The 23,384-nt window shown below is 45.7% G+C and overlaps 3 protein-coding genes across 6 annotated transcripts in view; 2 read left to right on the top strand and 1 right to left on the bottom strand.

Annotated features, from left to right (window-relative positions):
- CDAN1 (codanin 1) overlaps window positions 1-17,869 on the bottom strand; it is a 42,568-nt gene extending 24,699 nt beyond the window's left edge. For 2 of the 4 annotated variants that reach the window (XM_024197465.2, XM_024197468.3), the window contains exons 1-10: window positions 17,767-17,869; window positions 12,317-13,032; window positions 9,381-9,605; window positions 8,416-8,609; window positions 7,763-7,882; window positions 5,391-5,469; window positions 4,771-4,891; window positions 3,593-3,702; window positions 2,618-2,707; window positions 587-662 (exon numbers count right to left, since the gene is read on the bottom strand). In XM_024197465.2, the coding sequence (XP_024053233.1) occupies window positions 587-662; window positions 2,618-2,707; window positions 3,593-3,702; window positions 4,771-4,891; window positions 5,391-5,469; window positions 7,763-7,882; window positions 8,416-8,609; window positions 9,381-9,605; window positions 12,317-13,032; window positions 17,767-17,862 (1,827 nt within the window). In that variant the 5' untranslated portion in view covers window positions 17,863-17,869. Of the gene's footprint in view, window positions 1-586; window positions 663-2,617; window positions 2,708-3,592; window positions 3,703-4,770; window positions 4,892-5,390; window positions 5,470-7,762; window positions 7,883-8,415; window positions 8,610-9,380; window positions 9,606-12,316; window positions 13,132-17,766 lie in introns of those variants that run through there. The other 2 variants (XM_024197467.2, XM_024197464.2) reach the window with 2 other exon arrangements.
- Window positions 17,870-18,151: 282 nt separating this feature from the next.
- On the top strand, window positions 18,152-18,727 carry LOC115271200 (t-SNARE domain-containing protein 1-like; the record flags this gene model as incomplete). The annotated part of the gene is made up of 1 exon (XM_029911411.1): window positions 18,152-18,727. A coding segment is annotated over exon 1 (315 nt), but the record flags the coding sequence as incomplete, so codon positions are not given.
- On the top strand, window positions 18,721-21,823 carry LOC112104916. Its single transcript, XM_024197516.3, has 2 exons — window positions 18,721-18,869; window positions 20,760-21,823. The coding sequence occupies exons 1-2, from the start codon at window positions 18,740-18,742 to the stop codon at window positions 21,416-21,418; spliced, it is 789 nt and encodes a 262-aa protein (XP_024053284.2). The 5' UTR covers window positions 18,721-18,739; the 3' UTR covers window positions 21,419-21,823.
- The last annotated feature ends 1,561 nt before the right edge of the window (window positions 21,824-23,384 follow it).

Raw genomic sequence — 23,384 nt, 5'->3', positions numbered from 1 at the left:
AGCAGCAACAATTAATTCCACTGAGAAACACAACAAACATAACCGGGCAAGTCTGAATCAGATACACATCAACGTTTAAACATTTTTTTTAAATTTCCAAATGTGTGAATTTTTATTGCTGGTAAAACGTGCCAGGTGAACAGCTGTCAAGACCAAAGCCCTCTGTAGTCACAGCTCCATACACAGCCCTATTAGTGTGCCACAAACCTGACAGAGGAATCATCTCTAAGGTAGAACAGATTAAGTGATCCACTCTCCATCATCAATTAATTCCCTGGCATATCTGTCCACTGTGGTATGGACACACGTCCATTAAGAACTGTACTGGGAACAAACTTATTTTACACAGCCCATTCTACAGTCATTAGATAACGGTAGCTTCCTACCAATCTATGCTGGATTTGAACTGATAAAATTATCCCGATGAGATATCCATTTTCCCCGCCCCCTCAAATAATTCCATTCACTCAGGAAAGGGTTCAATTACAGCAAAAAGTATGTGTACAAATGTATAAATACTAGGTTACATTTTGCTATAGCTTAGCAAAATTGCTCTGTTTATGGAAAATACAATAAAATTATTTACCTGGATAAGCTGTTTCTGAAAGAGCCTGGCAAAGTGGCTGTGATTATAGGCTGCTGTGAGGTGATTCATCATAGCCCTGGGAAACGAAACAAAAACTGCTAAAACCATAAAGAGCCAATCAAAACAGAGTCTACATACAGCTATAGCAGAAGCACAATTTGGTTTCTTTAAAAAACAATGCCTTCCAATGCTATAGAAATAAGAAAACAAGGAAAGAAGAAGTGGGATGAATCTGTAAACTCAAGGGTCATACCCTACGACTGGAGAATTGCTAATATAGTTCCTATTTTTAAGAAAGAGGAAAAAAGTGATCCAGGAAACTACAGGTCTCTTAGTTTGCCCTCAAATGTATGCAAGGTCTTGGAACAAATTTTGAAAGAGAAAGTAGTTAAGGACATAGAGGTGAACAGTAATCGGGATAAAACACAACATGGTTTTTATACAAAAGGTGGATCATGCCAGACCAACCTGATCTCCTTTGAGAAGATAACAGATTTTTCAGACAAAGGAAATGCAGTAGATCTAATCTACTTGGATTTCAGTATAGCATCTGATACAGTTCCAGATGGGAAATTATTAGTTAAATCAGAGACGATGAGGCTTAATACGAGAACTGAAAGGTGGATATGGAACTGGTTAAAGGGAAGACTACAAAGTGTCATATTGAATGGTGAACTGTGAGGCTGGAGGGATGTTACTAGTGGAGTTCCTCAGGGATAAGTCTTGGGACCAATCTTATTTAACAGTTTTATTACTGATGTTGGCACAAAAAATGAGTGTGCACTAATAAAATTTGCAGATGACACAAAGTTGGGAGGTGTTGCCAATACAGAGGAGGATCAGAATATCATACCAGAAGATCTGGATGACCTTGTAAAATGGAGTAATAAAAATGGAATGAAATTTAATAGTGCAAAGTCATGCATTTAGGGACTAACAATAAGAATTTTTGCTGCAAGAGGGGGACTGATCAGTTAGAAGCGACAGAGGAGGAGAGAGACCTGGGTGTATTAGTTGGTCACTGGATGACTATGACAATGTGATGTGGCGTGAAAAGGCGAATGCGGTCCTAGGATGAATCAGGAGAGGTATTTCCAGTAGAGGCAGGGAAGTGTCAGTACCATTATACAAGGCTCTTGTGAGACCTCATTGGAGTACTGTGTGCAGTTCTGTTCTCCCATGTTTAAGAAAGATGAATTCAAACTGGAAGAGGTGCAGAGAAGGGCTACTACGATGATCAGAGGAAGGGAAAACCTACCTTTTGAGAGGAGACTCAAAGAGCTTGGCTTGTTTAGCCTAACAAAAAGAAGGCTGAGGGGAGATATGATTGCTCTCTATAAATCCGTCAGAGGGATAAATACCAGGGAGAGAGAGGAGTTATTTAAGTTAAGTGCTAGTGCAGACACAAGAACAATGAATATAAACTGGCCATCAACAAGTTTAGGCTCAAAATTAGGCAAAGATTTAATCCCCAATGGCTGGAGATGGGAAACTAGATGGGGAGGACTCAGTTATTACAGAGAATTCTTTCCCAGGTGTCTGGTTGGTGGGTCTTGCCTACATGCTCAGGGTCTAACTGATCGCCATATTTGGGGTTGGGAAGGAATTTTCCCCTGGGTCAGATTGGCAGAGACCCTGGGGCAGGGGGTGTTGCCTTCCTCTGCAGCATGGGGCAGGGGTCACTTGAAGGTGTAAACTAGTGTAAATGGTGAATTCTCTGTAACTTGAAGTCTTTAAGCCATGATTTGAGGACTTCAGTAACTCAGCCAGAGGTTAGGGGTCTATTTCAGAAGTGGGTGGGTGAAGTTCTGTCACCTGCCATGTGCAGGAGGTCAGTAAGACTAGATGATCACAATGGTCCCTTCTGAACTTAGTCTATGAGTCTATTCTGCTCCAAAACATGAGACTGTAAAACAACATCTTCTTTATAATTAGCTCTGTGCCTTCTGTGCATCTACTGGCTTCAGGGACAAAATAAGTTTTTACTGGATTTCCTATTAGCAAACCAGAGCTGCAGCACCAGTCTCCTACCTGATCCTGTTGCCCAGAACTCTTTCAAAGTCCCAGCCTGGTTTTTCATGGTTATCTTCCCACTCGCGCAACAATTCATAAAAGATGTCCCTATTGAACAAAAGATGCAAACAGGTCAAGTCCTGGGCCTTCAGCATCTGAACCAATAGCAACTGATGCCCAGCCAACAGTTCACAAGATATCCCCTAACTGAATACACTCCAAACTGAATAAAAGTCACATCTCCAAAGCCTCATGTATCCTACCATTTTGCAGCAGTGACCATCACCACTGAGATTATTAGTTTCAATCTGCAGCCCACCACTGACAGGTGCTCTGCCTGAGCTCAGGCATCATGACCAAGACAACCATCCCATTATTAGACAGAGTAATTTTTTTTTTTTTTTTTTTTTTTGGAGATATACCTATCTCATAGAACTGGAAGGGACCCCGAAAGGTCATCGAGTCCAGCCCCCTGCCTTCACTAGCAGGGTCAAGTACTGATTTTTGCCCCAGATCCTTAAGTGGCCCCCTCAAGGCCTGAACTCGTAGGGTAAGGGTCAGATAAGCAGATGAACCTGTGTGGTGGATCCCTCAATGAAGCAAAGAGAATAGGAACCACATGAAATTACTTCTACATGAAAAAGAGAACAAGTCGAGAGGAGACAAGTCGAGAGGAGACGCTTCCCTACTCTCCCACCACAAAATAGAAAAGAGACAGAAGGAGTAGCTCCAAAGGCTGAGCTGAACCAGCACTGCGTTGTGCTGTACTTCCATGTCAACAACTTCTGCAGAATTTAGACTTCCATTGTTTAAAGAGATTAAGTCCTTACTCCCTGTAAATAGTAAAGGCCTGTGTTTTTAGAGCAAAACATCCCTAAGACTATCCCCACTATGCTGTATATATACACAGTATAGCTGGATGTTATGGCATCCAATTGTTCACGACCATGGATAGAATATACCCCACACACACTAAAACTGGAGGACATTTACCTTTGCTTCTTAAATATATGAAAAGCCCTGTCACTTGGAAAGTTAGAACGATTGTCCGTTTCTGGCTGGAAAGAAACGGACTGGACAGATGAAGGCAGCAGGAGGGACACCTATTGAACATATAACAGAGTCCATTAGTATAATGCAATTCTCTGATTTGACACACAGCCTAACAGTTGGAAGGGTAAAAAGAAATGAACGTGAACTTAGGTATTACCACAGTCAAGCTGTTCAGACACTAACCATTTCCTAACCATTAATGAGTAACTGCTGGTCAGCACTAGTGCAGAAAAGGCACAGGCACAGACACAGTCACTCAGTAGGATGGTAAGGGGGCATCTCCTATTACTTTTGAGGAACTCTCCCGAGACCAGGAGAACAGAGCTAGCAGGCACTTGCGCTGGGGAAAGAGCCCTGTGCAATCATTTAATGCACGTCAGCTCAACACAGGGATTCTGAGAAGGTGAGAGTAACAGCTGGTGACTCCTATGTCATCATCTCTCCTCCCCTCTTCTGAAAGAGAGAGAATCCCTTCAATCAGTAAAACAGCTTCCTCACATCTGCTACCTCTATCTATACGGCCCTCACCACATGAGCATTTTACAATCATCAGTTGATTTTATCCCCACAACACTGCTTTCAGGCAGGGAAGTACAACCCCATATTCTAATTTTTTTAAAACAGATTGGGGACTGCGGCACAGAGTAGATTAAGTGTTTTGCCCAAAACAACAGGGAAAGTTTGTAGCTGACCTGTGAAATGAACCCAAGCCTCCTGAGTCGCAGCCCAGTGCCATATCCATTAGGCCATCCTTCCTTCCTCCAGACTTACCACAGGGGAAAGGGTAAGAGTGAAATCCTGGCCCCACTGAATTCACTGGGAGTTTGGCCACAGACTTCAATGGAGTCAGGATTTCACCCTAATTGGAATACAAGTTAAAGGAATCCCCAGCTACAGGTCACTGGCCCTAGCAATGCACAGGCTCAATCTGGACAGGAAAGGGTGGTTTTAACATAGTCTCCAAAGAAATTGAAAAATGAAGCCCCAGAGCAGGATGAACAGGATTTGATATCAGAACCATCAAACTCACTGTGGCAAGGGAGAGATAGGCAAGCATATTACTGGCAACCCCTTGGAATTTCATACATTCAACTTTCTAAGGACTATTCATTTTTTACCTTGGCTGTGCTGCTTTCATAAGCTTTCATAAGCCTTGCATGCAAGCCAGGGGAAAAGGATGCAATCCGCTCATTCTCAGCCAAAAGTTTCAATGTCCCCTTTTCTAAACGAGAAATAATTCTGCAAAGAGAACACACACGGAACACAACATTGAGAGAGTAAATCTAAATAAAGTGTACATTTATTTTACAAAAAACATGCAGGTTTAACCACTAGCCACTTGGGATCTGGATCCTACTAGCATCAACAGGACACACTACAAATGCCATAGTCGCACGGAGGTGACATGAAGGAAAAAGTCCACTGAGTTTTTTCTGTTGTGGTGGCATCTGAAGCAAAACACCAGTCTCACCAAATTTCAACTGCATTTTGGATGTGTTACCTCATAACCCACCATTTCCCTGTGGGGACACTTTATACTGAAGCATAATGGTGTAGAGACCACCACAAAGAAAGGTCCTAGTTTTCTAATTCAATCGAGTCATTAACTCAGTGCGTGACTTTGCACAAATTACTCAATATCATGCCCCTAAAATGACCTCGTGAAATCCAGATGCACGCTGTCTCGCCCTCTCACACAACCCACCTACACACAAAGAAAGAGAAAGGTTCAACTTACTCAAACTGACAATCCAAGACCTGCACAGCAAAATAAACACAGTTGTGTACATTTCGAAAATGCTGCCGCTCTACTGCATCTGAAAATAAACAGCATTTAACAACAATTGGTAGAAAATTCAGAAGCTAAATAGAAAAATCTAATGCAATTAATTGAGAGGGATGTAGGAATTACCAAACCCAGTCACATCATTGGTCCATCAAGACCAGCATCCTCCTTCGATCAGTGCCCATTACCTGACATGTAGGGGGGAAGGACAGCCCAGTGGTTTGAGCATTGGCCTGCTAAACCCAGGGTTGAGGGTTTAATCCTTGAGGGGGCCATTTAGGGATCTGAGGCAAAAATCCGTATGGGGATTGGTCCTACTTTGAGCAGGGGGTTGGACTAGATGACCTCCTGAGGTCCCTTCCAACCCTGATATTCTATGATTCTATGACGGCAAAACACCCCATTAAAAAGACCCCATTCTAACATAGTTGGCCAATTATGCAATGTTGCATGAGAGGGGAGGATTCTTCCTGATCTCTGTGGCAATTATCTGGAGCCTGCCCTGAAGCCTGATATTTGATTGCCATTATTCTGTGCAGATCTGGTCACCTCATCTCAAAAAAAATAACTGGAATTGGAAAAGGTACAGAAAAAGGCAACAAAAATGATTACGGGTATGAAATGGCTTCCATCTGAGGAGAGATTAATAAAACTGCGACTTTTCAGCTTTGAAAAGAGACAACTAAGGGGGGATATGATAGAGGTCTATAAAATCATGGCTGGTGTGGAGAAAGTAAATAAGGAAGTGTTATTTACTCTTTCACATAACACAAGAATTAGGGGTCACCAAATGAAACTGATAGGCAGCAGGTTTAAAACGAACAAAAGGAAGTATTTCTTCATACAACGCAGTCAATCTGTGGAACTCTGCCAGAGGATGTTGTTAAGGCCAAGACTATAGCAGGGCTCAAAAAAGATAAGTTCATGGAGGATAGGTCCATCAATGGCTATTAGCCAGGATTGGCAGGGATGCAAAACCGTACTCTGAAGTGTCCTTAGCCTCTGTTTGCTAGGAATGGGCGACAGGGGATGGATCACCTGAAGCACCTGGCATTGGCCACTGTTGGAAGACAGGATACTGGGCTAGATGGACCATGGTCTGACTCAGTTTGGCCGTTCTTATTTTAATCGGTATAACTACCAGCGTTCTTGCTGGACAAAATTATCCACCTTTTCTAGTTAGCAGTGGGCAATCAACTAGATCAGAGTTCATGTAAACTCCTTAAATCTCAGCCTTGGACAAGAGGCTGCTTCTCTCTTAAGGGTCAATCCTGGAAGTAATGGAATTTCCACTGATGTCAATGGGAGTTAGACATGGAGTGAGCCCTTACAAGACAGATGTGGACTCCTGGGACAGCATCAATGGGATTCTATTCATCCCCTCCTTGACGAAACAATCAATCCAAACTGATTTGGAACAGGATGAACACATTGGCAGCACTATGTCCACAGACTGCCAACTGTGGGCCAAAACATCGAGCAAATACAACCAATTATTAGACTCCTCCAGACAGTGGCTGGGGTGCACTGTGCTACCGAAGTCAAGACCAGCCGGGGCCCTTCAGATCTGTAGGTGACAGATCAGTAAGAGCAGCCAAAACTGGAGCCTTTTCCTAACAGACAACAGGAGCCATTCTCAGCTAGAAGTAACTCTTTGCACACCTTACCCAAAAATCCATCTGACAACTAACTTAGTGTAAGGTCCAAATCTGCCAAAAAACTGTGTACAATTCCCACTGATGGGAACTGCACACGTGTCCCTAGGCAGAATTAGACCTTAAACTTACAATGGTCTTTCTGGGTTTGAAGGAAATGATGGGAGGAGGAAATCTGGTGAATCACTCTTCTCTCTGAAAATTCGTTTTAGCAGGTAAATATGGAGTTCTTAGATAATAGCAGTGAGCTACCATAACCTGGTTTTCAATAGCCTACTAAATTATAAAACAGCCATTCATTCCAAATGTCAAACTAATTTGGTGGCCTGGTCTATAAGTTTCGGGCTAAATACCCCTGTCACTCCATAGTGGAACATCCCCTCATATCAACAGGAGGGTTATACTAGATCAAGGGTAGACACTGGTCTTTTTGTAGTAACTAAGCTTTTAGGGTTCTTTATTTGTTCACTACCTGAATGCCATATTCCATACCACTCACTGAGATATGCTAATTCACTTAATGCAGGCCTCAGAAGTCTTCAGTGTAATGACTTTTGGTCAATAAATCCCAGAAGCTGGATTTGAACCCCTTGAATCAGAGGTGATATGCTCTGTATCCCATAACCAGGCCTGGGAACAACCTAGTCTCCATTCAAGAGCATTGCTGACCTTTACATCCTTGACTGAATTCCAGGTCATTCTCACCATCTTCCGAAGAAGTTGTGCCCTTGGATGTTAGCAGCTGCAGGACAAAGAAGAGCTCCAGGAAAATATTTGGAACCAGATTTTCTGGAAGAGGAAGTGAGATAAAATGGTTAGATACTCAGCATTAGTCTATGTTAATAAATCAAGATAACAATGAGGATAATCAAATCTCAAGCTTACAGTCTCAGCTGATCCATACAGGACTCAACAATGCTGATACACAGACATGCGCATTTGGGTAGGTGCATTATAGAAAGCGTTTTACCTCCTTTCCCCCAAAAGTTAAACCATGGGTAACAGTTTAAAACAGCTTATAAACTACTTCAACCTAATAAGCATTGTCAGGGAAGAGTCCTGGCCTCTGGTATTCACTTTTCCAGTTGGGCCAATACAGTTCGAGTCTGCTGAGGGGTTCAGGGAATTGTGTAGGGCCCATCTTGTTTTCTAGGCTTCTGTCCAGTGAGGGGTGGATATACTCTTTTGAGCAGAAGGGAGGTTTCCGTTTATTTTTCCAGGCAGCACTCACTTGTATTAAGTCATCCGTGCATTCTGGAAATAGTAAGTATTTAAAGAAGATATTCCATGCCATGGTCATCTCACTACTCCCAGTTCTTTACCTGCTATACAAGTTGAATAGAGCTGAGCCAGCTGTTCCAGCTGTTTCTTGCAGGAAACTTTACTGAGATCTGCACAGGTCACTAGCTGACTATCAGTAGCAAGGCTTCCACCCCAACTGTAATTAGGCTTGGTAGGTGTACTGGGATCCAGAGACAAGCCTGCAGGAGAAGATGTTTGGTGCAGCAACTTGCATCTGAAATTCAAAGTCAATGACTTACAGAGGAACTGAAGATGACACACACCACATTCAACACAGGAAGATTTCTTTTCACTGTATGGTTTGCTGGGATTCCTACAAGAATTGATCACAACAGTTACAGAGTCTAATGCAGTTTCCATACAGGAGATGGGTTAAATTACCTAATACATCTATTTTCTGCCTAATGACAAAAGATTGTCTTGTGGTTAAGGCACAGAACTGGAATTCAGGAGAACTGGGTTCGAATTCTAAATCTGCTGTGGCTCAGAGTGTGACCCTAGGCAAGTCACTCAACCTCTCTGTCCTATAGCTTTCCCTTTCCTAAAATGGGGTGATAGGCACTGCATTACACCTCTGCGCACCCTACTAGCTTTCAGTAGGTTTGCATAGGTAAAACAGAGCATCATCTGAAGACAATGGTGTTACATAAGTATGCTTGAGGGTGCAGTCTGACCCACAGAACTTTACATTAATGCAATAAGGAGTAACTGAAATACAATAAATTCAGGACCAATATGATGCCAGAGTCACTTTTCACTTAAAGGTGTGCTTCTACTCTGCAGAGTGAAGGCTGAATTTGAAAACTTGTTAGTCTGATACCACGTTCATTTTCATCTCATCTGCTTTTAGGTCAATTTTTGATTAAACAACTAGTATCTGGTCTGGGTATTTTCTGTTAATTTACAACTTCTTATTGGCAATGTCCTAATAAAGGGAGAGGTATGAACCCCTGCAGATGTGTCCCCACCCCTGTTCATACTGTACCGTTCTTTCTTCAGCATCTCCCTCTCCTCTTGAAGGCTGCTCCCAGTTATGGAGGTAATGTTCCCTTCCTGGATGGCAGCAAAGGTCTCAAGACTGGTCCCAGATGTAAACCGAGCAGCTGGAGACTGGCTGACTGGTGTGGAAGTGAAACACATCTTAGGTTTTGAGTGGGAGCGCTCAGCACTCACTGGAGTTGGGTTGATTCGTCTTGATGGCTTGCTTTTGCTGCAACAATTTAAGAGAGGCTTCCACTTAAATGAAGCATAAACTGATCATCAAGAGAGAAAATAGCAGTCAAATCCATCAAACTCATTCAGAGGATTTTGATGCCAGTGTAAAATTGATAAGGAAGGAGAGAATCAAGATACAGTGCAACCGTAATTGCATCTGGCAGGGTGGCTGATTTTACCCCGGTCAGTAGACAAAGAGTGGGTACATCCTACAAATATAGACTTCAATGATCCTGATGAAGTACAACGTATTTCCTGCTACTACACTGCTGTGACTTAAAAGTAACTATGATCACTATGGGGGAAAACGGATACTACTCAACTTATCTACCCACATTGTAAGACTGCTAACCTAGGATATACCAAGTTCTGGCTGCTCATCAGTTCTTCATATAGTCATCATATAGTTCATCATATAGTCCCAAAATGTTCATGAAAGCATGACACAGTGGCCAAAGAGGGTCACTGGAAGTCAGGACTCCCAGATTTCTATTTTTGCCTCTGTCACCAACCTGCTTTGTAACCTGGACAAATCCTAATCTCTCTTCACCTCTGTTTACCTATCCATACAATATTGCTTATCCACCTCACGAGGGTGATGTGAGGCATAAGATTTGTAAAGTGCTGTGAGATTCTTGGGGAAAAGGCTCCATAGAACAGTAATATGTCATTTTAAATAAAATGTAGAAATTATGATAAAATCAGTGTTCTACAACTGACATCTCTTTTCCCAATGAATCTGCTGCCTGCTACAATGTTAGCTGCTAGGGACCTCAAAAGACTACTTATACTGTTACTTCCAGACTTATATTTGACCGGTCTCCTCACACTTTTCACATCAGTCACACTCTGCACAGCTTGAAACTTACTGCTTGTGATGGAACTGCATCATATCCTGCAGGCCAAAACCATCTCACAGAGCATCATAAGGATTTCCCATCTTTAAATCCCCACCCTCCATGTGGGACCCTATTTCTCAAGAGAACTAAGAGTTCTAACCAGCTCTAAAATCACTTCAATTAACTGACTTTAGAACGGTACAGCACAGGCAGCAGAAGCTTAACTCTCCCTGCAAGGTGGTTAATTTTTTTATTTTTATTTATTTATTTTTGGTGTGTGTGTGTGTGGGGGGGGTGTATGTGAAGATATTACCTCAGCGATGGACCAGGCCTAACAGGAATTGCTAAGTACAGATTCAATTGTAACTATACCTCCTGGAAAGAGAGGGGGTATTCCCTATCCCACCCCTCACGGAGAAAGAGACCACTGACTCACAGGAAGAAAAATCTGGTAGCCTACATTGTGGTATGGAGAGCTGTGCATCAGCTACTGTAGCAACTATTCGGAATTCTGAACCTATGAACTTTGAGGTCTACTAAAGAGAAGGAGAGTTAAGGTGGCTAAGATTAGTGGGCCAGACCTACATTACATTCAGCTAAGTCTAGCCGGAGAAGCCCCTGCCTTGATCTGAAGAGGCCTTTCAGAATCACACATCCTTCAGATTCTTACAGATAGCCATGACCTAAATTTTCAAAAGTGATTTTAGGTGGCAAACATGAGAGACCTTAAAGGGGCCTGATTTCTCCTTTATTTAGACCTAGCAGCGAATCTTAGCTTTCATTAAAGAGAGAGAGAGACAGACAGAGAGAAAAAAGGACCAACAGCTTGTACCACCAGGAAGAGCTGCGCCCCTAGCCAGCCCAGCTAGAAGAGATCATTAGCAATCAGAGGAAACTCATGCATTTCAAGAACCAAACAGAACCCACATGCCAACCATCCACCCAGCCCATTACCACAGGGGAACCACTTCCCTCTAATCGCCACCACAGAGGGAGAGACATACGATGCCTCACCTGCCAATGCTGTTGCCACCAGAGGTCTCAGAATGCCTGTTTGCCATCCCAGCAGCTGTTCCAGACAGCTGCAGCAATGTAGAGGAGCCACCTAGGATTTCATATTGAGGATAAGCCCTATCATGTTTAAATACAAATGTGAGGAGTCAAGATAGTGCTGACTGACTGTGACTCACTGGTCATGGCAAACAAGGACAAAGGTGTGCTCAGCATCACATCACCACTGTCTCAACTCTTCACAACTGTGTTTAATGGTAAGATTTCCTAATGAAGATGAGCCCCTAGAGCAGGGGTAGGCAACCTATGGCACGCGTGCCAAAGACAGCACGCGAGCTGATTTTCAGTGGCACTCACACTGCCTATGTCCTGGCCACTGGTCCGGGGGGCTCTGCATTTTAATTTAGTTTTAAATGAAGCGTCTTAAATATTTTAAAAACCTTATTTACTTTACATTCAACAATAGTTTAGTTATATACTATAGACTTATAGAAAGAGACCTTCTAGAAATGTTAAAATGTATGACTGGCACGTGAAACCTTAAATTAGAGTGAAGAAATGAAGACTCGGCACACCACTGCTGAAAGGTCGCCGACCCCTGCCCTAGAGGAGCCTCAGAAGGATATTGGGGAGGGGGGAGCTTGGTGAGTTGAGAAACATGGGCTGCACAGCATAACAACAGCCCCCAACCTGCAATCTATTACAAAACGTTCATAACTGAGACGGTATAAGATCACCTATATATTATTACCTGTGAGATAACAATGTCAGCTGCTCCCAATAAATAACCTGCAGTACTCAATGCTGCCAGCACGATCAGAAAAATAAGAGTGCAACAAGGAAGACTTGCTCTTACTTTGTCAAGCCAGAAGCAGCACTCATGGGTGGGAACTCCTCCAAGTTGTTGAGGTTCAGCTGATCAGGTGGGGAATTGGCTGAGGTAGGACCCACCTCACTCCGTTTCCTCCTCCCGCCACTCAACGATGTGCTGTCACCCTTCCCATCCTCCTCTTCAGTGAGGCTTCGCCCTATGTCCCGAGCCACTTGCCGGCCAGTGGCATTGGCAGAATTGTTGCCTTTTCTTCTGCCTCGCCTCACTGGCTGGACATCTGGTGTGGGCATAAGGAAGCTGCCCAAATTGGCCTTCTGAGATGAACGTTTCTCGCTGTGGTTGAACACAGGGCTGCAACCAAAGCTTGGGCTGGTGCTGGGGAAATCACTGCCGGGGCCAGACAAGCTTGACCCAGTAAAGGCAGAAGAGCCACTTGATGCAGCGGAGGAGGGAAAACTAGCACCTGGGGTACAGGAGCTAGCAGGGGTCCTCTGGGAAAAGAGCTGCATTCGGCTGCTGCATGACCCTGCTGAGTTGCCTGCCCTCCTTTCTGACCCTGTCTTTTGGCTCCCATGGCTAGCTGAGCTCCTGAGGACCTTAGAATTTGGGGTTTTAGCAGGGGTAGAGGGCCCATTGGTCAAGATCTGACTAGTCTGTTCCCTTAAAAAATTCAACAGGAAAGGCACAAAGTCTTTCTGAAGCAAACTATGAGGTACCAGCTTGTCATGGACATGGTTCTCCTGCAAGGAAAGAGAACAAAACATTAATAAAGATACCCGTGGACTTACTCCAATTTGTTTCTCTCTCTCAAATACTGGGCACAAATTCATCTTCATCATGGATTCTAACACTTAAGTTGAGGGAGTGTCTCTAGTAGTTACAGCAAGGAACAGATTCAGGAGTTCTTGGTTCTACAGAATTCCCAAGTCTGACAATGATTCCTCAGGCCCAAATTTTCAAAAGCAGCCACTAATTTTGGCTGCCCAGCTGGAAACAATTGGGGCCTGTCTGACAAAAATGCTTAGCACCCACCACTGCACCTAGTCATTAAGAGCTGTGGGTGATCAGAACCTCAAGATCAGACCCCTTTAAAATGTTTCAAGTAGGGTGCCAAAAATTGAGGCAAACAAAATTAGTGGACAATTTATTAAACCTGTAGCTTCTCCGTGTTCCAGTTCCCTACTAATACCATCTACTTCCTCAGAGGGTGCTCCAAAAATAAATGATTGTTTGTATAATGCTTTGATATCCTCACGTGCAGGACACAACAGAAGAGAAAAGCTCTTACTACATTTTAATGAAGTTATATTATTCACTTGTGAGATCACAGAGCTCCAAATATAGTATGCTGCAACTTTTATGATGCACAAAACTAATATTCAAGAAAGCTAAATAAAAATGCAACATTAATATATTTTAAATCTTCATGGGAACATAATCCTTAAAAGGGTAACATCTGTAAATTATCTGAGAATTCTACCATCGGCTTTTAAAAATTATTATAATACTGTAAAACCTTGTATGCAGTGTAAAAAAAGTCACTCTGCTCTTTCAGTACATCACATTTCTATTTTCCTCACAACAGAACTAGGCAAAGTTAGACACACTGCCAGAAGAACTCTCTTGGATACTAATTCTTTTTTGTACTGAGACCTGGCAACCACATTGTCATACTTGTGCTCTCCTCTCTTAGGCCCTATCCAAAGAGGAAAAGCTTTATTTCCCTAAGTGAGACCCTGGTGAAATGGAAAGCAGGAATTTCAGAAGACAGCAAGTGCTTTATTTTTATGGAGCTTTTTCTTAGGAGAGGAGGTATCTTCCTTTGCTTCATATATGTGCCCTTCAAGAAGCACATGCTGGGAGATTTGGCTGAGAATGCAAATGAATTTCAGTTTCCCGCTCAAGTAAGAAAAATCTGTAAAGTCTCTCTCTGCTTTTCCACTGTTCATTGTTTTCCAAAAATGTCTCTACTAATTAGAGCACAAAACTGACAGTCAACAGACCTGGATTTTATCAGCTCTGATACAGACTTGCTAAATGCCCTTAGACTTAGATATTAAGGCCTGAAGCATCCATCGCTATCACGTAGTCTGACCTCCCGCACACCATAAGACACAGAACCTCACCACCCACTCCCGTAATAGATCCATAACCTCTGGCTTAGTTACTGATGTTCTCAAGTAATCATTTAAAGACTTCAAGTTACAGAGAATCCACCATTTGCTCTAGTTCAAACCAGCAAGTGACCGTGCCTCATGCTGCAGAGGAAGGCAAAAACCCATCAGGGTCTCTGTCAATCTGAGCTAGGGAAAAATTCCTTCCCGACTCCAAATATGGCGATCAGTTGAACCCTGAGCATATCAGCAAGACCTGCCAGCCAGACACCTGCAAAAGAATTCTCTGTAGCAACTGAGAGTCCTCCCCATCTAGTGTCCCATCTCTGGACAATGGGGATATTTGTTACTAGCAGTCGCAGATGGGCCACGTGCCATTGTAGGCAATCTCATCATACCATCCCCTCCGCCATAAACTTATGCTCAGTCTTGAAGCCAGTTAGGTTCTCTCTCTCACACGCACGCTCACCCACCCACCCACCTCCCCCGGACGGCTGCTTCAGAACTTCACTCCTCCTCCATTTGATTTCGTGCTCTGGGGCTGGAGCATCCACAGAAAAAAATAGCAGGTGCTCAGCAGCCACTGGCAGCTGTGCTGATCAGCTCGTCCCCCTCCTCCACAGCGCCTCTCGCCCGCTGGTGATCAGCTGTTCAGCACCATGCAAGAGGCGCTGGGGGGTGGAGGAGCAGAGGTGGGGTGGAACAGGCAGGGTAGGGGTGTGGAGCAAGGGATGGAGTGGGGATGGGGTCTGGGGCAGAGCGGGGGGTGGTGTCGAGCACTCCCCAGGGAAATCACAAAGTCCACGCCTGTGCTTCATCTAATTTCAAGCCTAAACTTGTTGATGGCCAGTTTATACGCATTTGTTCTTGGGTCAACATTGACACTTAACTCCTCACCCTTCCTGGTATTTATCCCTCTGATGTATGTATAGAGAGCAATCATATCTCCTCTCAGCCTTCATTTGGTTATGCTAAACAAGCCAAGCTCCTCGAGGCTCTTCTTGTAAGGTAGGTTTTCCCTTCCTCTGATCATCCTAGTACCCCTTCTCTGCACTTGTTCTAGTTTGAATTCATCTTTCTTAAATATGGGAGACTAGAATTGCACACAGTATTCCAGATGAAGTGTCACCAGTGCCTTGTATAAGGATACTAACACTTCCCTATCTCTACTAGAACTACCACACCTGATGTATCCTAGGACTGCACCCTTCACCAAGACAGTTACCCTGTCAGACCATCAGGTTTTCCACCTGTAAAATGTACTCACAATGCAAGAGTAACTAGATGAAATTCTAAGGTCTGTGTTACACAGGAGATCAGACGAAACGATTGAATACTCTCTTCTGGCCTTAACATCTAAGAATATGCAAATATTATTTGTGTACCTCATAGGGGTAGTGTCTTAATGAGTGAGACAGCTGTGAGGGTTAGTTAATATTTGTAAAGCACACTGAAGTCTTTAAGCAGAAAATGCTATAAAGTGCAAAGTCTGTTTTCAAATACAATCCCAAAAACACAATCACTCACAACCAATGTTTATTTATTATTTGTATTACAACAGAACCGAGAGGCCCCAACCAAGACTCACTGCTAGGCACTCTACACATACAAGGAGACACAGAAAGGCAGGGGAGAGCTACGAATAGAATCCAGGTCTCCTGATTCCCAGTCCAGTGCCCTCGCACTAGACCTCTAATCTCCCTTTTAAGCAATATTCTTCTAGCTGGTGAAGCTGCACCGACAATGACTTCACAATATATCTCAATTTGTATCTCTTTCCCCTTGCTTTTTTAATTTTTATTTCAAAACTGCAGTGAGTGTCTTTTGATTTGACTTCTTTTCCACAGGATATAGATTTTTCTCCCATGGTGGCACCTTTTATTTACAATCACATAATTAAACTACATTTATACAGCACTTTTCTTCCCAAAAAGATTCTAAACACATCACAAAGGTAAATGTATTTAACAATTACTACTATCAATTCAGCTACTCCTTGATTCACGGTAACTGTGGCATTAGAAAGTGGCACCTGCTCAGCAGCAATGCTATACAACAGTTTTAGAAAGGAAGCTAAGAGAAATAGTGTAATTACCTGAGGTGGTCTTTGATAAAGATAGTGTTTACCACCTCTAACTTATGAAAAATGCCAAGGGATTTTAATGAAGCGTTTTACATCTCATGCAAGAGACAGCACTGACAGCAGCACAGTACCCAAGCACTCCACTGGAGTAATTAGTCAGCACTAACTCAGAGGGATCAGTGCCATCTATTAAATTGCCACTCTCTTCCTGCAGCAACCTGGATTTCTTTGGAAGTCTCCTATTCAAGTAAATAACCAGGCTAGATCTCACTTAGCTTATCAGGCTGATAAGAAGATGTTAATAGAATGTGCCTTTAAAATAGCGTTTGATAACAGCTTGCTGCAAAACCAGCAGATGGAGCTCACAAACTACAGGCTTAGCCATATTTCAGGAATACAAGATAATTGTGTGAGTATTCTGTACATACACTTGGATCTGTAGCTCAGGCTGAGTTTATCTGGACTCCCTGCTCAGCTCTCACTCGGCCAAGCCTGCCTCAGCGGCTACAGACCAAAATAATAACCAAGCAGTTTTGTGGATCACACCAGGGCTGGCAAACTGCCAGAAACAAAAAGCTGTACCTAATTAATGTAAAACGTAACTTTAGCTACCCTTCTCTTAACACAGCTCATGGAAACTACGGGCAGTGCTGAAAGCGGGGGGATGGGGAGGACGCAGAGGATCACACCCACCTGCCACTTTATTTATATAGGCATTAGTGGGGCAGGACTGCTGAGGAGGGACACGCCCCAAGCACTTCTTTACCAGCGCCGCTGCTCCTCCCGCATTATTTTCCTCCTGCCCTGTAAGCGCTGACCACCGCCAGGGCCCAGCACACTGGGTGCCAACTTCATGAGTTGTCCTGCGCCGTGGAGAGCCCCGGTCCCCGCCTTGGCCCCTCGGCTGCCCGGGCTGCCCTCAGATCAGTGCTGAGCAGGACACGAGGTTCCCTCCCCGCCACAGGATGCCCCTCCAGTGACGCTGCGCCCGGTACGCCTGGACTCACGCCGGGGCCCGAGTGCGCAGGGAGCCCTGCAGCCCCAGGGAGCAGCGCTCCGTGCTCAGGCGAGCGGCGCCCGGCGGGCTGGGCGTGTGGCCCACAGGCCACCCCGGGGCAGCCAGGCTGCAGCCCAAGACGCCAGTCTCCAGCCGCCCCACGCCACAAGGACTCCTGGCCCGCCCGGGCCGGGGAGTCGGGGCTGCAGCGGGCCCAGGCCCCTCGCTGCCGGGCTGAGGGCGGAGCGGCGTCACACAACGCTGCCGGGCTGCGCGTTACCTCGGCTGGGCAGTGGCTGGGGCCGTGGTCGAGCCACCGCACCACGGCGCCGGGCGCCACCTCTTCCCGCAGCAGCAGCTCCAAAACAGCCGCCATCCCCGGCCCCGGCCGCCCGCCGAGCAGGCGCACAACGCACGTCGCGGCGCGCGGACAAGAGCGGCTGCGGCAGGGGGTGGGGGCAGACCCCGCCTGCCCCCGAGCGCGGGGGACACCAGCTGTGGGCGGGGCTAGAATGCTGTACCACGCGGGCGGGGACGGCGCCGCCACTAGCCTACTTGGGCCTGGGGGGGGAAGAGATTGGGATCAGATTTGCGCCGTGGGGTGTGCTTGTGACGCCAGAAAGGGGCGGGGCTAGAACGCTCTGTGCCGGTGGTGCTGGGGGCCAGGTGGGGCGGACGCGGGTCGCAGCGGGGATTCCCATTGGGGAGCGGAGCGCGCCGGCTCCCTGCGCGGGGCGGGGCCGCCCGGACACCGACTCCCGCCCTCTCCCCATGTCAACAAGCGGGGCGCGGGGCGCCTGCGCCGGGGGCTTGCGCGTCCCCCGCTCTCGTGCGCGGCGTTGGTCTCCCGAGCAGGGCCCGGGCTGTGGCCTAGCGGCGGCCGCGCACCGATCGCGGCGGCCCGCGGGCCCCGCCCGCCGGGGAGGATGATGGCCGAGGACTCGCCCAAGCGGCGCAAGGCCAATTTCAACGAGGCGGAGACCGAGGTGCTGATCGAGCAGGTGCTGAAGCACGAGCAGCTGCTGTTCGCGGCGGGGCCGGGCCGCGCCTCCCCGGGCCAGAAGCGGCGGGTCTGGGAGCTGATCCGGCACAAGGTGAACCCGGTGGCCGCCTGCCCCCGCGACGTGGAGGATCTCAAGAAGCGCTGGAGGGACCTGAAGCGGCGCGACCGCAGCAAGCTCTGCCGCCTCTCGCAGGGCTGCGGCCCCGCCGGCCACCCCGGCGGGCTCGGCCTGCTGCTGTGCACAGAGGAGATGCCCCAGCCCACCCCGCAGCCCGACCACCACCGCGCCTACGGCTCCGCGCTGGGCCCCGCCGAGGCCGTGCCCATCGTGGGCGGCATCGACACGCTGGACCTGCCCGGAGCCTCCGTGGTGGACATCGGTGAGATCCGGGGCTGGTGAGGGGGGAGCGGAGCCCCACACGCCCCCCGCCGGGTCTCGCCTTCTGGCCCCCCGCCCCCCATCGCCGGTCTGGGCCTCCGGCGCGGCGGGAGTCGGCGTTGCCATGGAGCTGGGGGATTAGCCCCTCCAGGTCACTTGTCTTGAGCAGAAGAGCGGATCATCCCTCCCGCAGAGGGGCCAGCTCAGCCTCTGTGCAGCGCCCGGAGGGCTCCGCATTTGCGCGGTGGGGTACTTATTTCCCCCAGTTCAGCGCTGAAAGGGGGCGCCTGTCATTAGCTGGGAGCAGCAGCTTTGGTAAAACGCGGCTTCCTTCCAGCCCTCAGTGACCCGGTTCATTCTTAATGATGATTTTTTTTTTTGCCCTGTCGGTGACCCCGTGTGATTCCTTCCCTCACTTTAAGCACTGGTAGATGTTGGTCTGCAGCCTGTCCCTGAGGTGCATCCTAAGAGACAGATCCAGAGCAGCACTGAGCACCCCCCACCCACACACACACACACACAACTCCCGTTTACTCACATGAGACAGTTGTGTAATGTACAAATGACACAGATGTAAGAGGGACTTACCCCAGGCAGCCTTAGGCTTGAAGCTTCGTGTGCTTGCTTATGCCAGTCTCTGTTCCAGGGAGGCGCCCCTCTTCCAGTGTTTTAGGGGCCATGATGTATATCTTGTTTGTGTGAAGAATTAATTTACATTATGGGTTTTTTTAATTTGTGTTAAATCTGTTTCTCTCATGCTCAGCACAACTAGCTGCAAAGTGCATTGTTAGTCTCTGAACCTGCAAATACTTATTTACCTGCTTAACTTTATTCCTGTAAGGTGTCCCACTGATTTCAGTGGGATTACTCTTAATAGTCAAGGTAAGCAATGTAAGGATCAGGGTCTTAAGCAGTATCAGTTCACCTTCTCATTCTGTGCCTCAAAGAGGGGGGGGAAACCTCATAGAACAATATCTGGCCTTATGGGTAGACTGTGTAAAGTATCAAGTCACAAGTAATTATAGTTGTCAGAAGAAAAGAACACAGCATGATTTGAGAAGCAGATCCTTGTCTTCAACAATTAAAAAAAAAAGTCTTCAGTTACTTGCTGATTTGCTAGAGGTCCCAGTTGTTTGCAAGTTAGGGATGCTGTACTGTACAACAAACCCATTTTTTCAAAATAATTTCTGCTTATAGTGGTTTTCTCCTCTCACCTAAGTCACATAGATGCTGAACTGTTGGCAGGTTTTGCATGATACGTTGTGAAAAGTGAACAGATGTATTTTGGATGTGGTGCATTAGACCCACCTGCACATGTGCAAATTTGGATCATTCCTTCCACTCACTTGCATTCCACCATACAAATTCCAGCCTTTGTAAACTGCAGCCAACTGGTAAATTACACCCTGTTGTGCATGGGTCTGCAAGGTATGAGCTAGTGCAGTGAATCTTACTTCAGGCAAGGAGGAGTAATTCAGATAGGATGTCACTTTGTTTCTACCTTGCAGATATTGGGTTTCTTGTGCTGAGCTGGGAGAGAGGAAAATAGGAGCTTGGAATGAACTTAATCTCTTCTGTAGCAAATGCTTTTGGCTGATCTATTGGGGAGTAAGTGATTTCAATCTGAGATTTGCATCACTCAGAGCTATGTCATTTACAGTGAGCATGTTTCAATTTTTTTCTCTATCAAAGGAGATGATACCTATGCTACAAGGGTAGGGGATAATACAGTACAAGTCTTCATTATAGAGTCTTGACAGCAGAAGTATTAACTACCACGTAAATGCCAATAGTGCCCACTGGGCAGGCAGAGGTTTGATTGACCACAGAGATAATGAAGTTTGTTGACTCCTGTTTCTGTTTTTTTTTCCCCTCCTCCATGCCCTTTTAGGGTTTACAGATGATCCTGGTCCATCCCACCAACCCTGTCTTGAGAAGATGAATTTAAAAGAGGAAATAGTAGTGAAGGTAGTGGAGCCAGAAGAAAGTTCTGAGGACATGGCTGTGGTTCCACCCAGCCAGGAGCAACTGCCCTTTCTGGGAACAGCTGGGGGTGGCTTGTCTGGGAAAGTAAAAGCCAAAACAAAAGGCCGGTCTCAGACAGACCAAAATGAAATTACTGAAGAGGACCTAATGCAGATCCAGCAGAACCAGATGCAGGTGATCCAGTCTGGCTTTGACAGTGTCAACCACAACCTTCGGCTGCTGCAACAAGGCATGCAAGATCTCAGCAACAGCCTCAGTATTATGGCGCACACACTGGTGGCTATCAAAAATGTTTATGTGAAAAACAACACTGGCCCAACCACCTATGCCACCACCTCTACTCAGACCACAGCAGGGTACCTGAGTCCTGGGTCTCCCCAGATCTCCCCAGCTGAGGACAGAGGCAGAGCACAGGTGGCTGGAAGCAGCAGCAGAAGCAGCAGCTGCAGTTCCAGCTCTATGTCTCAAGAACCAGGCCCTTCGGAATTTCCTAGACCACCCCTGAGAACCATTAAGAAAGAACATCCAAATGGCTGCTACTATTTCTGTTTTGCAGATGTGTAAAACTTGAATATGTGTAAAGTGACTGATGTTAGAGGTGCTGTTGTATGCGCTGCTCCACCCTGGGACTATAATGGAGCAAACTGGACTTGCCTCCTGCTTTTTTTTCCCCAGTGGGGAAAGTTTCACATTAGGTGGCATTTGACACTAACTACCAATCTCCCATTTGTTAACACTAACTGTTGCAGTTGGTTAATGTCTCTCTTCTGTTTTCTTCACCGTCTTCTTTCAAAAAAAAAAAAAAAATCAAATTTATTTTGACTAAGACTCTTGTCTGTATCCTCTTTGGGTTAATGTGATTTTTTGAACATAAATGGCATGATGGAGTGGGGTGCAAAGGTAATGTTACAGTTATTGAATAACCAAAGCAGAATCTGTTAGTTACACAAGTTGTGTATTTTTTTTAAACCCAACTGCAAAAATAGTTGAATTTATTTAGTATCTGCTATTTTTATTGTATTTTAAAAAAGACTTTTAAAAAAAATCTGGGCTGTGCAAGGTATCCCCAGGGTTTGGCAACTTTACCTCCTGGGGAGATGGGATAGAACTAGGCCACAGAGCTGCTGATCCATGAATGTGCTGCTCAGATTTCATCCAGCATGGAGCCATCTGGTCACTGTTCATTTCCAGCTCTTCAGATGCACCTTCCCTGCAGAAGCATTTTGCTTAACTGCAATGAAAGTGGAGGCTATTTGTCACATAATTTTTTAAAAAGAGAAATATAGCAAAAAAAAAAATCATTTCTGGTGAGTGATGCCTGTTCTCAATATGGAACAATCTTTGCTGGTATAGCTTAGCACCAGGTTCTGTCTTCAACAGAGACAGCATGCTTTCTGGGGACAAATGTCACACTGTTTGAAAGAGATAGAAAAGAAACCCATGTCCTGTATTGTCCAGAACTGACAGTAGACTTGCTATTCAGAGTATACTAGTTAGGGTTTGGTTAGGCTGGGGTAGAGCAAGTGCTCTCTCCTGGCTCTTGAAAAAATTCCATTTGCTGGGCCTCTGTTTGGGTGGACGTGTAGAAGATCTTCCATTTCCTTATCATTATTTATATCATAGCACTTAGGAACCCCAGTCATGGATCAGGACCACATTGTGCTAGGCACTGTACAAACATAGAAGAAAAAGATAGTTCCATACTACATCTTGGGGGCAAGGAGAGTCTGAGGAGAAAACAATTCCTAAATGCCAGCCCAGGAGCAAATAAGAGCCAAGGATAGAAAGAACAAAAGTCTGCTTTTTGCATTAATTTCTACAGATGACAATGCATTTTGTTTGAATATCAAAATTGGGGAAACTATTGCTATTTAACAGCTCTTCTTAAATAATTGTGACTCGTACATATGCCTGCTCTGTACACATACCCACAGAGTCCAGCTCCCCCTCCTCCCTCCCCCCCCCCAGCGGAGAAAGCATGTGGCTCTGTTAAGTAAGAAGACATCATTTTTACAATCAGTTGTGACAGTAGTACTGCACTTTAAGGAGATACCTTTCTGTTAATCCTGAGGAAATGATGAAGCCCTTTGCTTTAAACTATGATAAAGCTGAGATGATATCAACAGGTTCCAGCAGTTGGGAGTGGTGCAAGGATTTTTCCTCAGGCTCCAAAATAACATCCCCTTATTACAGCCTGTGAAACTGCTACCTCAAGGTGAGCAAAATCTCAGTCGCATAGCCTGTACAGAGTCCCCACAACCAGCATTTGGGACTAGCTGTATAGAAGAGGGCCTGATCATGTTGAGAGCTCTGTGATTTTAGTTGGCAGCTCCTCAAGTATTGCTGAAGAATGAATCTCAAACAAACTATCCAGATGACTGAAAGGAAACATCTGAAAAATTAAAAATTGGCAAGAGCATACAGTGTCAAAATTAAATACTCCCACGGACATTTTTTTCAGCTAGTATTATACAGAAGGGGGGGGGGGGGCACTTAACTAACCCTCTATCCCCCACAATAGTTACTGTTG

Source organism: Terrapene carolina, unplaced genomic scaffold (genome assembly GCF_002925995.2).
Source record: "Terrapene carolina triunguis isolate 2854851 unplaced genomic scaffold, T_m_triunguis-2.0 Scaffold96, whole genome shotgun sequence".
NCBI lineage: Eukaryota > Metazoa > Chordata > Testudines > Emydidae > Terrapene > Terrapene triunguis.
This window is presented reverse-complemented; position numbering and strand designations above follow the sequence as displayed.

Excerpts from the sequence above, each read along its gene's own strand:
- LOC112104916 (XM_024197516.3), top strand. The coding sequence starts at position 18,740 with ATGCCCCAGCCCACCCCGCAGCCCGACCACCACCGCGCCTACGGCTCC. Across the intron at positions 18,870-20,759 it reads AGCCTCCGTGGTGGACATCG|GGTTTACAGATGATCCTGGT; the intron begins GTGAGATCCGGG and ends ATGCCCTTTTAG.